The sequence below is a fragment of the Heptranchias perlo genome, chromosome 16 (genome assembly GCF_035084215.1).
Source record: "Heptranchias perlo isolate sHepPer1 chromosome 16, sHepPer1.hap1, whole genome shotgun sequence".
NCBI lineage: Eukaryota > Metazoa > Chordata > Chondrichthyes > Hexanchiformes > Hexanchidae > Heptranchias > Heptranchias perlo.
In genome coordinates this window covers 6,964,449-6,980,157 of record NC_090340.1, presented here as the reverse complement: position 1 = coordinate 6,980,157, position 15,709 = coordinate 6,964,449, and the positions used below count along the sequence as shown (strand labels likewise).

At 46.8% G+C, this 15,709-nt stretch overlaps 1 protein-coding gene across 1 annotated transcript in view; it reads left to right on the top strand.

Moving 5' to 3' along the window:
* Window positions 1–15,709, top strand: part of hydin (HYDIN axonemal central pair apparatus protein) — a 1,099,250-nt gene that overhangs the window by 916,412 nt on the left and 167,129 nt on the right. The window contains exon 70 of the mRNA XM_067997614.1: window positions 3,235–3,380. Coding sequence (XP_067853715.1) covers window positions 3,235–3,380 — 146 coding nt within the window. The remainder of the gene's footprint in view (window positions 1–3,234; window positions 3,381–15,709) is intronic.

The following is a 15,709-nucleotide window of genomic DNA, read 5'->3' as shown; positions in this document are numbered from 1 at the left end:
TTTAGTGATGTTGGTTTTTGGATAAATATTGGCCAGGACACTGGGGAGAACTCCCCTGCTGTTCTTCAAAATAGAGCCGTGGGTTCTTTCACATCCACCTGAGAGGGCAGTCTCGATTTTACTCCCTCAGTACTGCACTGGGAATTCCAGCCTAGATTTTGTACTCAAGTGTCTGGAGCGGGATGTGGACCCAAGATCTTCGGACTCAGAGGCGAGAGTGCTACCTTGCATCATGTGGTGCTGAAACCTGAGGCCTGCTGTGCGCCTGTAGTACACAGTGCAGCGTAACACCGCGGGGAAGGACACGGTGCAGCGTAACACCGTGGGGAAGGACACGGTGCAGCGTAACACCATGGGGAAGGACACGGTGCAGCGTAACACCGCGGGGAAGGACACGGTGCAGCGTAACACCGTGGGGAAGGACACGGTGCAGCGTAACACCATGGGGAAGGACACGGTGCAGCGTAACACCGCGGGGAAGGACACGGTGCAGCGTAACACCGTGGGGAAGGACACGGTGCAGCGTAACACCATGGGGAAGGACACGGTGCAGCGTAACACCGTGGGGAAGGACACGGTGCAGCGTAACACCGTGGGGAAGGACACGGTGCAGCGTAACACCGTGGGGAAGGACACGGTGCAGCGTTACACCGCGGAGAAGGACACGGTGCAGCGTAACACCGTGGGGAAGGACACGGTGCAGCGTAACACCGCGGAGAAGGACACGGTGCAGCGTAACACCGCGGGGAAGGACACGGTGCAGCGTAACACCGCGGGGAAGGACACGGTGCAGCGTAACACCGCGGGGAAGGACACGGTGCAGCGTAACACCGTGGAGAAGGACACGGTGCAGCGTAACACCGCGGGGAAGGACACGGTGCAGCGTAACACCGCGGGGAAGGACACGGTGCAGCGTAACACCGTGGAGAAGGACACGGTGCAGCGTAACACCGCGGGGAAGAACACGGTGCAGCGTAACACCGCGGGGAAGGACACGGTGCAGCGTAACACCGCGGGGAAGGACACGGTGCAGCGTAACACCGCGGGGAAGGACACGGTGCAGCGTAACACCGCGGGGAAGGACACGGTGCAGCGTAACACCGTGGAGAAGGACACGGTGCAGCGTAACACCGCGGGGAAGGACACCGTGCAGCGTAACACCGCGGGGAAGGACACGGTGCAGCGTAACACCGCGGGGAAGGACACGGTGCAGCGTAACACCGCGGAGAAGGACATGGCGCAGCGTGACACCGTGGAGAAGGACACGGTGCAGCGTAACACCGCGGGGAAGGACACGGTGCAGCGTAACACCGCGGGGAAGGACACGGTGCAGCGTAACGCCGCGGGGAAGGACACGGTGCAGCGTGACACCGCGGGGAAGGACACGGTGCAGCATAACACCGCGGGGAAGGACCCGTGACACCGACCATTAACGTGCCAGCCTCATTAAGGGCCCAGAAAAATGTAAATAGTATCTTAGCTGCTTAATGCTACCTGAGCATTTGAACAACACCACTGGAGCTCTGCGCCCATTTAAAACTGGCATTGCATCGTTGGCCCATCCATCCATATTGTGCCCTGTTCCTTAAAGGGAAGTCTGTTTGGTAGTTGTATCAAGAACATGCATGTTGGCCCATGGATTTCATTATTTCACAGTGTCCTTGGGCTTCACTGTTGCTGCTGTTCACACCTTCTTAAAGCTGCACCTTATCTGCTCTCTCTGGATGTGGGCGAGAACTGAGTGTTGCCTAAGTAGGACCTATAGATATCTCACTGGCCATTCTTGTCCATCAGTTGGTTCTGGAGGCAGAAGAACAGGATCAGAGAAGCCATGCATTACAGCTTAGTATGCGTATCGAACATGCTCTTCACACATTCTGGCCCGGCAAAGGACCATTGTCAAAGAGAAGAAGAGAACCAGCCTCAACCAGTGGCAGAAGAGAACCCAGACCATAAACCACCTGATGTGAGTCTGTTTATGTGCTGCCCTGCCTGATCAGAAAGGGCCTCCCATTTCTCAGTGAGACAATCTATGAGGATCTCCATTGGCCAGTCTATGAAACAGGCATTTTAGTATAGATGTTAACAGACAATTTATGCTCACTGCACAACTGGGATGGAAAAAATTGCCATCATTCATAAGTAGTTCATTAGCACCTTCAGGTTTGAGTCACCTTTGAGTGGTTTTCTGCTATTTTTGCTAATAAAATTCACCACAGCAAATTACTCTCAGCTGCCATTTTGATCAGGAGTCATTCAAAAATAGTGTGAGCAGCCCTTTTTTTCCGTAAAAAAAGGAAACTGTAATCCAAAATGCCAGCAAACCCTCCAGGGTGAATTTTGTAAGGGCCTCATGCATTGGTGGGGGCCTCATACATCCAAGTATATCAGAAAAATATGCACGCTCAACCCATGATCTTACAAAATGCACTGGCTGTGAGTGAGGCCTCACACAGTGACTTTGGGCATGGCAAAATCTACCCTGATGTTTTTGGCTTGTTTTTTGATTATAGTTGTATTTTAAGTGCATTTTTGTATTTTTACTCTGGTGCAGAACTGAGGGAGTGCTGCACTGTTGGAGGTGCTGTCTTTTGGATGAGGTGTTAAACCAAGGCCCTCTCAGCTGGACGAAAAAGACATCATGGCACTGTTTGAAGAAGAGCAGGGGAGTTCTCCCCGGTGTCCTGGACAATATTTTTCCCTCAACCAACATCACTAAAAACAGAATATCTGTTCATTATCTCATTGATGTTTGTGGGATCTTGCAAATTGGCTGCCCCTTTGCCTACATTGCAACCGTGACTATGCTTCCAAGTACTCAATTGGCTGTAAAGCGCTTTAGGACGTCCTGAGGTCATGAAAGATGCTCTATAAACTCAAGTTCTTTCTATAAGGGTAACATCTTGAGCAAATGAAGTATCCAAAATTTAAATAAAATATTTGCCAATTGGGTGACATTGACACCGAAGGTGTTATTTTCGGCGTCCTGCGCTAGCTGGATGAGTTTTGTGCATTGTCAAAGCTTGGTTATCACACGTCAAGTGCAACAACTGAATCCATCAGTATGATGGTCAAAATCTATCCAATTACCTGATCTGATAGTTCAGCCTCGTCTATCTTGATCAAACATTATATATTGCCTTATTGGATATTTTTTAATTCTAAAAATGAAGTTCTCAGCGGTCTGGTTGTAGGATGAAGGAACATATTGAGACTGTTTTTATTCCATCCCAGCTACACGGTTGGACCATATTCACTTTGGAGACTGTCACATTGGCAAACCTTATCAAGTGACCTTCACAATGACCAATCGAAGTGTAGCAGACGTGGTACGATTTGAGTGGCTCTCAGACATCAGCGAGCTCAAGATCTCCCCACAGGTAAATGGAGGAGTGAGACCAAACATAGTGTTGCCGAAACTGCGCTTGAGATGGGATCCTGACAAAGATCACACTGCTGAATCCCCGCCCCGAAACTTGGCCACTGACATTTTCCTCTGCTCCCACTACCATTTTTTCCAGTTGCCACCCATTACCGATCCAGCCGTATGATATAATATATCGACCGATTTCATTCCATTCATCCCTCTATACCGCCGTTTGAGGGGATGTGCCAGAAGAAAGGAGGTGGTAGAGGGATTATGGCGATCATAGGCAGCAGAACTGGCCACAAGGTAGGACGTGGTCCCCTTTCCCTCTCCCTGACCCACCAAAACACTCTCCCGGACCCACCCGATCCCTCTCCCAGACCCACCGGATCTCTCTCCCAGACCCACCAGATCCCTCTCCCAGACCCACCAGATCCCTCTCCCAGACCCACTAAATCTCTCTCCCAGAACCACCAGATCCAGGAGCCAATTTGCAATTTAGTACTGGCACGTTCAGAGAAACCAGGTAACGAAAGACCAGTCAGTTTAACATCTGTTGCTTGAATCTATCATCAGGGACACTGAGCGCTTGAACAAGTATGAGCTGATCAAAGAGAGTCAGTGAAGTGTAGGTCATATCTAATTAATCTAATTGAATTTTAATGAGGCGGTCACGAGCATGGTGGACAGGGGAGTGTCTGTCGATGTTATCTATATGGACTTCAGGAACGCATTTAATAAGGTTCTGCACAAGAGATTATTAGTAAAAATGAGAGTGCATGGAATTGGAGGTAACCTTCGGACATGGGTTGGTAATTGTTCGGGAGGCAGGAGATAGAAAGTAGGGATAAAGGGAATGTACTCTGATTGGCAGAATGTGACAAGTGGTGTTCTCCAGGGATCTGTACTGGGGCCTCAGCTTTTCACCATGTATATTAATAACTTAGATGACAGGATAGAGGCCAAATATCCAAGTTTGCCAATGACACAAAGATAGGCAGCATTGTAAGCAGTGTAGATAGCAGCATAAAATTACAGAGAGATTTTAATAGATTAAGTGAATGGGCAAAACTGTGGCGAATGGATTTCAGTGTAGGCAAGAGTGAGGTCATCCACTTTGGATCTAAAAAGGATAGATCAGAGTTCTTTCTAAATGGTGAAAAGCTCGAAACAGTGGAGGTCCGTGTACACAGATCATTAAAATGTCATTGTTCCCAGAAATGTGTCCGTATTTACAGGAGGTTCCGAGGAATGTGTCAGTATTTGCAGGAGGTTCCCAGGAATGTGTCAATATTTACAGGGGGTTCCTTGGAGTGTGACAATCTTTGCAAGGGGCTCCCAGCAATGTGTCAATATTTGCAGGGAGTTCCCATGTCATTAATTACAGGGGGTTCCCAGGAATCTGTCAGTATTTACAGGATGTTTCCAAGAGTGTGTCAGTATTTACAGGAGGTTCCCAGGAATCTGTCAGTATTTACAGGAGGTTCCCAGGAATCTGTCAGTATTTACAGGGGGTTTCTAGGAAGGTGTCAGTATTTATAGGGGGTTTCCAAGAGTGTGTTACTACATACAGGGGGTTTCCAGGAATTTGTCAGCATTTACAGGACGTTCCCAGCAGCGTGTCATTATTTCAAGGGAGTTTCCAGGAATGTGTCTGCATTTACAGGGGTTTCCCAGGAATGTGTCAGTATTTACAGGAGATTCCCAGGAATGTGTCAATATTTACAGGAGGTTCCCATGAGTGTGTCAATATTTACAGCGGGTTCCCAGGAGTGTGTCAGTATTTACAGGATGTTTCCAGAAATCTGTCAGTATTTACAGGGCGATCCCGAGTATGTGTCAGTATTTACAGGGAGTTCCCAACAGTGTGAAAGTATTTACAAGGGGTTCACAGGAATGTGTTCGTATTTACAGGGGGTTCCCAGGAATGTGTCAGTATTTACAGGAGGTTCCGAGGAATGTGTCAATATTTACAGGAGGTTCCCAGGAATGTGTCAATATTTACAGGAGGTTCCCAGGAATGTGTCAGTATTTACAGGGGGTTCCCAGGAATGTGTCAGTATTTACAGGAGGTTCCGAGGAATGTGTCAGTATTTACAGGGGGTTCCCAGGAATGTGTCAGTATTTACAGGAGGTTCCGAGGAATGTGTCAGTATTTACAGGGGGTTCCCAGGAATGTGTCAGTATTTACAGGAGGTTCCGAGGAATGTGTCAATATTTACAGGAGGTTCCCAGGAATGTGTCAGTATTTACAGGGGGTTCCCAGGAATGTGTCAGTATTTACAGGAGGTTCCGAGGAATGTGTCAATATTTACAGGAGGTTCCCAGGAATGTGTCAGTATTTACAGGGGGTTCCCAGGAATGTGTCAGTATTTACAGGAGGTTCCGAGGAATGTGTCAATATTTACAGGAGGTTCCCAGGAATGTGTCAGTATTTACAGGAGGTTCCGAGGAATGTGTCAATATTTACAGGAGGTTCCCAGGAATGTGTCAGTATTTACAGGGGGTTCCCAGGAATGTGTCAGTATTTACAGGAGGTTCCGAGGAATGTGTCAATATTTACAGGAGGTTCCCAGGAATGTGTCAGTATTTACAGGGGGTTCCCAGGAATGTGTCAGTATTTACAGGGGGTTCCCAGGAATGTGTCAGTATTTACAGGAGGTTCCGAGGAATGTGTCAATATTTACAGGAGGTTCCCAGGAGTGTTTCAGTATTTGCAGCAGCTCCCAGGAATGTGCCAGTATTTACATTTACCCAAGAGCGTGTCGGTATTTACAGGGAGCCCCAAAGAGTGTGTCAGTATTTACAGGAGGTTACCAAGAGTGTGTCAAGGAGTTCCAGAAAGTGTGTCCGTATTTACAGGTGGTTCCAGAAAGTGTGTCTGTATTTACTGGGGGCTCCCACGAGTGTTTCAGTTTTTGCAGCAGTTCCCAGGAATGTGCCAGCATTTACAAGGGGTTCCCAAGGGTGTGACATTATTTACAGGAGGTTGCCAAGAGTGTGTCAGAATTAACAGGGAGTTTCCAGGAATGTGTCATTATTTACAGGTGGTTTCCAGGAGTGTGTCTGTATATACTGGGGGTTTCCAGGAGTGTGTCTGTATATACTGGGGGTTTCTAGGAGTGTGTCTGTATATACTGGGGGTTTCCAGGAGTGTGTCTGTATTTACTGGGGTTCCCACGAGTGTATCAGTATTTACAGAGTTTACCCAGGAGTGTGTCAGTATATACATTGGGTTCCTTGGACTGTGTCAGTATTTACAGGGGGTTCCCAAGATTCCGTCAGTTTTTACAGGGGGTTTCCAGAAGTGTGTCATTATTTATAGGGCGTTCCCAGGAGTGTGTCATTATGTATAGGGCATTCCCAAGAATATATCGGTATTTACAGGGAGTTCCCAGGAATATGTCTATATTTAAAGGGGTTTCCCAAGAATGTGTCTGTATTTACAGGGGGTTCCCGGGATTGTGTCAGTATTTACAGGGAGTTCACGAGCATGTGTCAGTATTTACAGGGGGTTCCCGAGTGTGCGTCAGTATTTACAGGATGTTCCCATGAATCTGTCAGTATTTACAGGGAGTTCCCGGGATTGTGTCAGTATTTACAAGGGGTTCCTGAGCATGTGTCAGTGTTTACAAGGGGTTCCCTAAAGTGTGTCAGTATCTATAGGGGTTTCCTGGGAATGTGTCAGCATTTACAGGGGGCTTCTGGGAATGTGTCAGTATTTACAGTGGATTCCCAAGAATCTGTCAGAATGTTCAGGAGGTTTCCAGGAGTGCATCAGTATTTATAGGGGGTTCCCAGGAATCTGTCAGTATTTACAGGGAGTTCCCGGGAATGTGTCAGTGTATGCAGGAGATTCCCATGAATGTGTCTGTATTTACAGGAGGTTTACAGAAGTGTGTCAGTATATACAGGGTGTTCCAAGGAACGTGTCAGTAATTACAGGCAGTTCCTAAGGGTGTGTCAGTATTTGCAGAGGATTCCAAAAAGTTTGTCAGTCTTTACAAGATGTTCCCATATTGTGGAGATGCCGGTGATGGACTGGGGTGGACAAATGTAAGGAATCTTACAACACCAGGTTATAGTCCAACAATTCTATTTTAAAATCACAAGCTTTCGGAGATTATCTCCTTCGTCAGGTGAGTAGTGAATGAGAGGTTCTCAAATCGCATATCTTATATTAGGCTGGGACACCATCACACCAATCAAAGGTGTCGTTGGTGTTCAGACAGGTTAGCCACGGAAAACAGTAGGTCCCAGTATGCTGAATACACAAGGTGTCAAATTATACAGACAGAGAGAAAGAGACCCGAAAGGCAGAGAGAGAGAGAGAGAGAATTTCCAGTTGTATTAAAAACAGTTAACTTTTTTTTCCTTGCTGGTGGGGTGACTTGTACCCAAGATCCCGGTTGAGGCCGTCCTCATGGGTGCGGAACTTGGCTATCAATTTCTGCTCGACGATTTTGCGTTGTCGTGTGTCTCGAAGGCCGCCTTGGAGAACGTCACAACCTCACGATGCTCCACTTTTCCAGCTTCCACCCTAACCACGTCAAAGAGGCCATCCCCTATGGACAGGCCCTATGAATACACAGGATCTGCTCAGACGAGGAGGAACACGATGGACACCTACAGACGCTGAAAGACGCCCTCATAAGAACGGGATAGGACGCTCGACTTGTCGATCGACAGTTCCGACGGGCCACAGCGAATAATCGCATAGACCTCAGGAGACAAACACGGGACGCAACCAACAGAGTACCCTTTGTCGTCCAGTACTTCCCCGGAGCGGAGAAACTACGCCATGTTCTCCGCAGCCTTCAACATGTCATCGATGACGACGAACACCTCGCTAAGGCCATCCCCACGCCTCCACTACTCGCCTTCAAACAGCCACCCAACCTCAAACAGACCATCGTTCGCAGCAAATTACCCAGCTTTCAGGAGAACAGCGTCCACGACACCACACAACCCTGCCACGGCAACCTCTGCAAGACATGCCAGATCATCGACACAGATACCACCATCACACGAGAGGACACCACCCACCAGGTACATGGTTCATACTCCTGTGACTCGGCCAACGTTGTCTACCTCATACGTTGCAGGAAAGGATGCCCTGGAGCAAAGTACATTGGCGAGACCATGCAGAAACTGCGACAATGGATGAACGGACACCGCGCAACAATCGCCAGACAGGAGGGTTCCCTCCTAGTCGGGGAACACTTTAGCAGTCAAGGACATTCAGCCACGGATCTTCGGGTAAGCGTTCTCCAAGGCGGCCTTCGAGACACACGACAACGCAAAATCGTCGAGCAGAAATTGATAGCCAAGTTCCGCACCCATGAGGACGGCCTCAACCGGGATCTTGGGTTCATGTCACGCTACACGTAACCCCACCAGCAAGGAAAAAATAGTTATCTGTTTTTAATACAACTGGAAATTCTCTCTCCCTCTCTCTCTGCCTTTCGGGTCTCTTTCTCTCTGTCTGTATAATTTGACACATTGTGTATTCAGCATACTGGGACCTACTGTTTTCCGTGGCTAACCTGCCTGAACGCCAACGACACCTTTGATTGGTGTGATGGTGTCCCAGCCTAATATAAGATATGCGATTTGAGAACCTCTCATTCACTACTCACCTGATGAAGGAGATAATCTCCGAAAGCTTGTGATTTTAAAATAAAATTGTTGGACTATATCCTGGTGTTGTAAGATTCCTTACAAGATGTTCCCAGTAGTGTGTCAGTATTTACAGGTAGTTCCTGTGTGTGTGTTAGCATTTACAAGTGCCTCCCAGGAATGTGTCAGTATTTTCAGGGGGTTCTCAAGTGTGTGTCAATATTTACAAGAGGTTCCCAGGAGTGTGCCAGAATTTACAGGGAGTTCCCAGGAATGTATCAATATTTGCAAGGGGTTCCCAGGAATGTGTCAGTATTTATAGCAGGTTCCCAAGAGTGTGTCAGTATTTACAGGAGGTCGCCAAGCGTGTGGCGGCATTTACAAGGGGTTCCCAGGTATGTGTCAGTATTTCCACGGGATTCCCGAGTGTGTGTCAGTATTTACAGGAGGTTCCCAGGAAAGTGTCAATATTTACTGGAGGTTCTCTGGAGTGTGTCAATATTTACAGGGGGTTCCCAAGAGAGTATCAGTTTTTACAGGAGGTTGCCAAGAGTCTGTCAGAATTTACAGGGGGTTCCCAGAATGTATCAGTATTTACAGGGCATTCCCAAGAGCTTGTCAGTATTTACAGGGATTCCTATGATTCTGTCAGGGCATTCTGGAGGGGGAGGGTGAACAGCCAGTAGTCGTGGTCCATATTGGTACCAACGACAGAGGTAAAAAAAGGGATGGGGTCCTGCAAGGTGAATTTAAGGAGTTAGGAGATAAATTAAAAAGCAGGACTTCAAAGGTAGTGATCTCAGGATTACTACCGGTGCCACGTGCTAGTGAGTATAGGAACAGGAGAATAGACAGGATGACTGCGTGGCTGCATGGATGGTGTAGGAGGGAGGGATTTAGATTCCTGGGACATTGGGACCGGTTCTGGGGAAGGTGGGACCTGTACAAGCATGACGGGTTACAGCCGAGCAGGACCGGGACCAATGTCCTCGCGGGGGTGTTTGCTAGTGCTGTTGGGGAATCATAGAATCATAGAATCATAGAAGTTACAACATGGAAACAGGCCCTTCGGCCCAACATGTCCATGTCGCCCAGTTTATACCACTAAGCTAGTCCCAATTGCCTGCACTTGGCCCATATCCCTCTATACCCATCTTACCCATGTAACTGTCCAAATGCTTTTTAAAAGACAAAATTGTACCCGTCTCTACTACTGCCTCTGGCAGCTCGTTCCAGACACTCACCACCCTTTGAGTGAAAAAATTGCCCCTCTGGACCCTTTTGTATCTCTCCCCTCTCACCTTAAATCTATGCCCCCTCGTTATAGACTCCCCTACCTTTGGGAAAAGATTTTGACTATCGACCTTATCTATGCCCCTCATTATTTTATAGACTTCTATAAGATCACCCCTTAACCTCCTACTCTCCAGGGAAAAAAGTCCCAGTCTGTCTAACCTCTCCCTGTAAGTCAAACCATCAAGTCCCGGTAGCATCCTAGTAAATCTTTTCTGCACTCTTTCTAGTTTAATAATATCCTTTCTATAATAGGGTGACCAGAACTGTACACAGTATTCCAAGTTTGGCCTCACCAATGCCCTGTACAACTTCAACAAGACATCCCAACTCCTGCATTCAATGTTCTGACCAATGAAACCAAGCATGCCGAATGCCTTCTTCACCACCCTATCCACCTGTGACTCCACTTTCAAGGAGCTATGAATCTGTACTCCTAGATCTCTTTGTTCTATAACTCTCCCCAACGCCCTACCATTAACGGAGTAGGTCCTGGCCCGATTCGATCTACCAAAATGCATCACCTCACATTTATCTAAATTAAACTCCATCTGCCATTCATCGGCCCACTGGCCCAATTGATCAAGATCCCGTTGCAATCCTAGATAACCTTCTTCACTGTCCACAATGCCACCAATCTTGGTGTCATCTGCAAACTTACTAACCATGCCTCCTAAATTCTCATCCAAATCATTAATATAAATAACAAATAACAGCGGACCCAGCACCGATCCCTGAGGCACACCGCTGGACACAGGCATCCAGTTTGAAAAACAACCCTCTACAACCACCCTCTGTCTTCTGTCGTCAAGCCAATTTTGTATCCAATTGGCTACCTCACCTTGGATCCCATGAGATTTAACCTTATGTAACAACCTACCATGCGGTACCTTGTCAAATGCTTTGCTGAAGTCCATGTAGACCACGTCTACTGCACAGCCCTCATCTATCTTCTTGGTTACCCCTTCAAAAAACTCAATCAAATTCGTGAGACATGATTTTCCTCTCACAAAACCATGCTGACTGTTCCTAATTAGTCCCTGCCTCTCCAAATGCCTGTAGATCCTGTCCCTCAGAATACCCTCTAACAACTTACCCACTACAGATGTCAGGCTCACTGGTCTGTAGTTCCCAGGCTTTTCCCTGCCGCCCTTCTTAAACAAAGGCACAACATTTGCTACCCTCCAATCTTCAGGCACCTCACCTGTAGCTGTCGATGATTCAAATATCTCTGCTAGGGGACCCGCAATTTCCTCCCTAACCTCCCATAACGTCCTGGGATACATTTCATCAGGTCCCTGAGATTTATCTACCTTGATACGCGTTAAGACTTCCAGCACCTCCCTCTCTGTAATATGTACACTCCTCAAGACATCACTATTTATTTCCCCAAGTTCCCTAACATCCATGCCTTTCTCAACCGTAAATACCGATGTGAAATATTCATTCAGGATCTCACCCATTTCTTGTGGTTCCGCACATAGATGACCTTGTTGATCCTTAAGAGGCCCTACTCTCTCCCTAGTTACCCTTTTGCCCTTTATGTATTTTTTAGAAGCTCTTTGGATTCACCTTTGCCTGATCTGCCAAAGCAATCTCATATCCCCTTTTTGCCCTCCTGATTTCTCTCTTAACTCTACTCCGGCAATCTCTATACTCTTCAAGGGATCCACTTGATCCCAGCTGCCTATGCATGTCATATGCCTCCTTCTTCTTTTTGACTAGTGCCTCAACCTCCCGAGTCATCCAAGGTTCCCTACTTCTACCAGCCTTGCCCTTCACTTTATAAGGAATGTGCTTACCCTGAACCCTGGTTAACACACTTTTGAAAGCCTCCCACTTACCAGACGTCCCTTTGCCTGCCAACAGACTCTCCCAATCAACTTCTGAAAGTTCCTGTCTAATACCATCAAAATTGGCCTTTCCCCAATTTAGAATTTTAACTTTTGGGCCAGACCTATCCTTCTCCATAGCTATCTTAAAACTAATGGAATTATGATCACTGGTCCCAAAGTGATCCCTCACTAACACTTCTGTCACCTGCCCTTCCTTATTTCCCAAGAGGAGGTCAAGTTTTGCCCCCTCTCTAGTCGGGCCATCCACATACTGAATGAGAAATTCCTCCTGAATACACTCAACAAATTTCTCTCCATCCAAGCCCCTAATGCTATGGCTGTCCCAGTCAATGTTGGGAAAGTTAAAGTCCCCTACTATTACCACCCTATTTTTCTTGCAGCTGTCTGTAATCTCCTTACATATTTGCTCCTCAATTTCCCGTTGACTATTTGGGGGTCTGTAGTACAATCCTATCAAAGTGATCTCTCCCTTCTTATTTTTCAGTTCTACCCATATAGACTCAGTGGGCGAACCCTCGGATATATCCCCTCTCACTACTGCCGTGATGTTCTCCCTAATCAAGAACGCAACTCCCCCTCCTCTCTTACCTCCTGCTCTATCTTTCCTATAGCATCTGTACCCTGGAACATTGAGCTGCCAGTCCTGCCCCTCCCTTATCCACGTTTCAGTAATAGCTATAACATCCCAGTCCCATGTACCCATCCATGCCCTGAGTTCATCTGCCTTGCCCATCAGACTTCTTGCATTGAAATAAATGCAGTTTAATCTAGACTTCCCTTGGTCTTTGCCCTGCTTTCTCAGACCATCTGTCCGGTCATGTTTTGTACACTCTCCCTTACTGCCTTTTGTTTCTGTCACCATTTTATTTCCCACTGACTTCCTGCATCGGTTCCCATCCCCCTGCCACATTAGTTTAAACCCTCCCCAACAGCACTGGCAAACACTCCCCCTAGGACATTGGTTCCAGTCCTGCCCAGATGCAGACCGTCCAATTTGTACTGGTCCCACCTCCCCCAGAACCGGTTCCAATGGCCCAGGAATTTGAATCCCTCCCTCTTGCACCATCTCTCAAGCCACGTATTCATCTTAGCTATCCTGTCATTCCTACTCTGACTTGCCCGTGGCACTGGTAGCAATCCTGAGATTACTACCTTTGAGGTCCTACTCTTTAGTTTAACTCCTAACTCCCTAAATTCAGCTTGTAGGACCTCATCCTGTTTTTTACCTATATCGTTGGTGCCTATATGCACCACGACAACTGGCTGTTCACCCTCCCCCTCCAGAATGTCCTGCAGCCGCTCCGAGACATCCTTGACCCTTGCACCAGGGAGGCAACATACCATCCTGGAGTCTCGGTTGCGTCCGCAGAAACGCCTGTCTATTCCCCTTACAATCGAGTCCCCTATCACTATAGCTCTGCCACTCTTTTTCCTGCCCTCCTGTGCAGCAGAGCCAGCCACGGTGCCATGAACCTGGCCACTGCCACCTTCCCCTGGTGAGCCATCTCCCCCAACAGTATCCAAAACGGTATACCTGTTTTGGAGGGAGATGACCGCAGGGGACCCCTGCACTGCCTTCCTACTCTTCCTTTAAAGGTTTAAACTAGAGTGGCAGGGGGATGGGAACCTGAGCGGGGAGCCAGAAGGGAATAAAGTTGAGAGCAGCAAGAGAGGGGAAGACCCAGGGGAAATCTACAATACAAATCGTACAAACAGTTGTTCAAGAACAAGTGAAAGGGAAAAGCGTAGAGCAGCGGAAAGAAAGTGTACTTTAGGCACGACAGATAAAATAAAAACGAGAAGGCGTAAGGCGATTAACCCAGCATCAAAGCTGTGGCAGGGAGTTGGGAACTTGAGCAGGGAGACAGAGGAAAGCGTGTCAGGAAGGGACAGAAGGTATGGAGTAAAAGGTAAAGTGTTAAAAAAGGAAAAAGCAGGAACTAAGTGTCACAAAACATATTTGAAAGCTCTTTATCTGAATGCACGTAGCATTCGTAACAAAATGGACGAGTTAACGGCACAAATAACGACGTATGGGTATGATCTTGTGGCCATTACAGAAACATGGCTGCAGGGTGACAACGACTGGGAATTAAATATGCCAGGGTATTTTACAATCAGGAAGGACAGGCAGGAAGGAAGGGGAGGTGGGGTGGCTATGTTAATAAGGGAAGGAATCACTAATACAGAGAAATGATATTGGGACAAAGGATCAGGATAATGAAACAGTTTGGGTAGAGATAAGGAATAATAAGGGGAAAAAAACACTCGTGGGGTTAGTATATAGGCCTCCTAATAGTTGCAACTCTGCTGGAAGAAGTATTAATCAGGAAATAGTCGGGGCATGTAATAAGGGAACAGCTATAATTATGGGGGATTTTAACTATCACATTAACTGGACAAATCAAATTGGGCAGGGCAGCCTTGAGGAAGAGTTTATTGAGTGTATTAGGGATGGATTTCTTGAGCAGTATGTAACTTATCCTACAAGGGGGCAAGCAACCTTGGACCTGGTCCTGTGTAATGAGCCAGGATTAATTAATAATGTCCTAGTTAAGGATCCCCTTGGAATGAGTGACCATAACATGGTTACATTCCATATCCAATTAGAGGGTGAGAAGGTTGGTTCTCAAACAAGCGGACTGAGCTTGAATAAAGGAGACTATGATGGTATGAGAGCGGAATTGATTAAAGTGGACTGGGAAAATAGATTAAAGGGTAAGTCGGTACATGAGCAATGGTGTTCATTTAAGGAGTTATTTTACAACTTTCAAAAAAAATACATTCCACTGAGGAAAAAAGGGTGTAAAAGAAATGACAGCCATCCGTGGCTAAGTGAAGAAATTAAGGATAGTATCCGACTAAAAACAAGGACATATAAGGTAGCCAAACTTAGTGGGAGGATAGAAGATTGGGAAGTCTTCAAAAGACAGCAAAAAGTAACTAAAGGATTGATTAAGAAAGCGAAGATAGATTATGAAAAGAAATTAGCAAAAAATATAAAAACAGATAGCAAGAGTTTCTGCAGTTGTATAAAAAGAAAAAGGGTGGCTAAGGCAAACGTAGGTCCCTTAGAGGATGAGACCGGGAAATTAATGATGGGAAACATGGAGATGGCAAAACTGCTGAACAAATATTTTGTTTTAGTCTTTACGATAGAGGACACTAAGAATATCCCAACACTGGACAAACAGGGGGCTCTAGGGGGGGAGGAGCTAAATACGATTAAAATCACTCAGGAATTGGTACTCAGTAAATTAATGGGACTCAAGGCGGATAAATCCCCTGGACCTGATGGCTTACATCCTAGGGTCTTGAGGGAAGTGGCAGTGGGGATTGTGGATGCTTTGGTAATAATTTTCCAAAATTCTCTGGACTCGGCAAAGGTCCCAGCAGATTGGAAAACTGCTAAAGTAACACCCTTATTTAAAAAGGGTAGTAGGCAGAAGGCTGGAAATTATAGACCAGTTAGCCTAACATCTGTGGTGGGTAAAATTTTGGAGTCTATTATTAAGGAGACAGTAGCAGAACATTTGGATAAACATAATTTAATAGGACAAAGTCAGCATGGCTT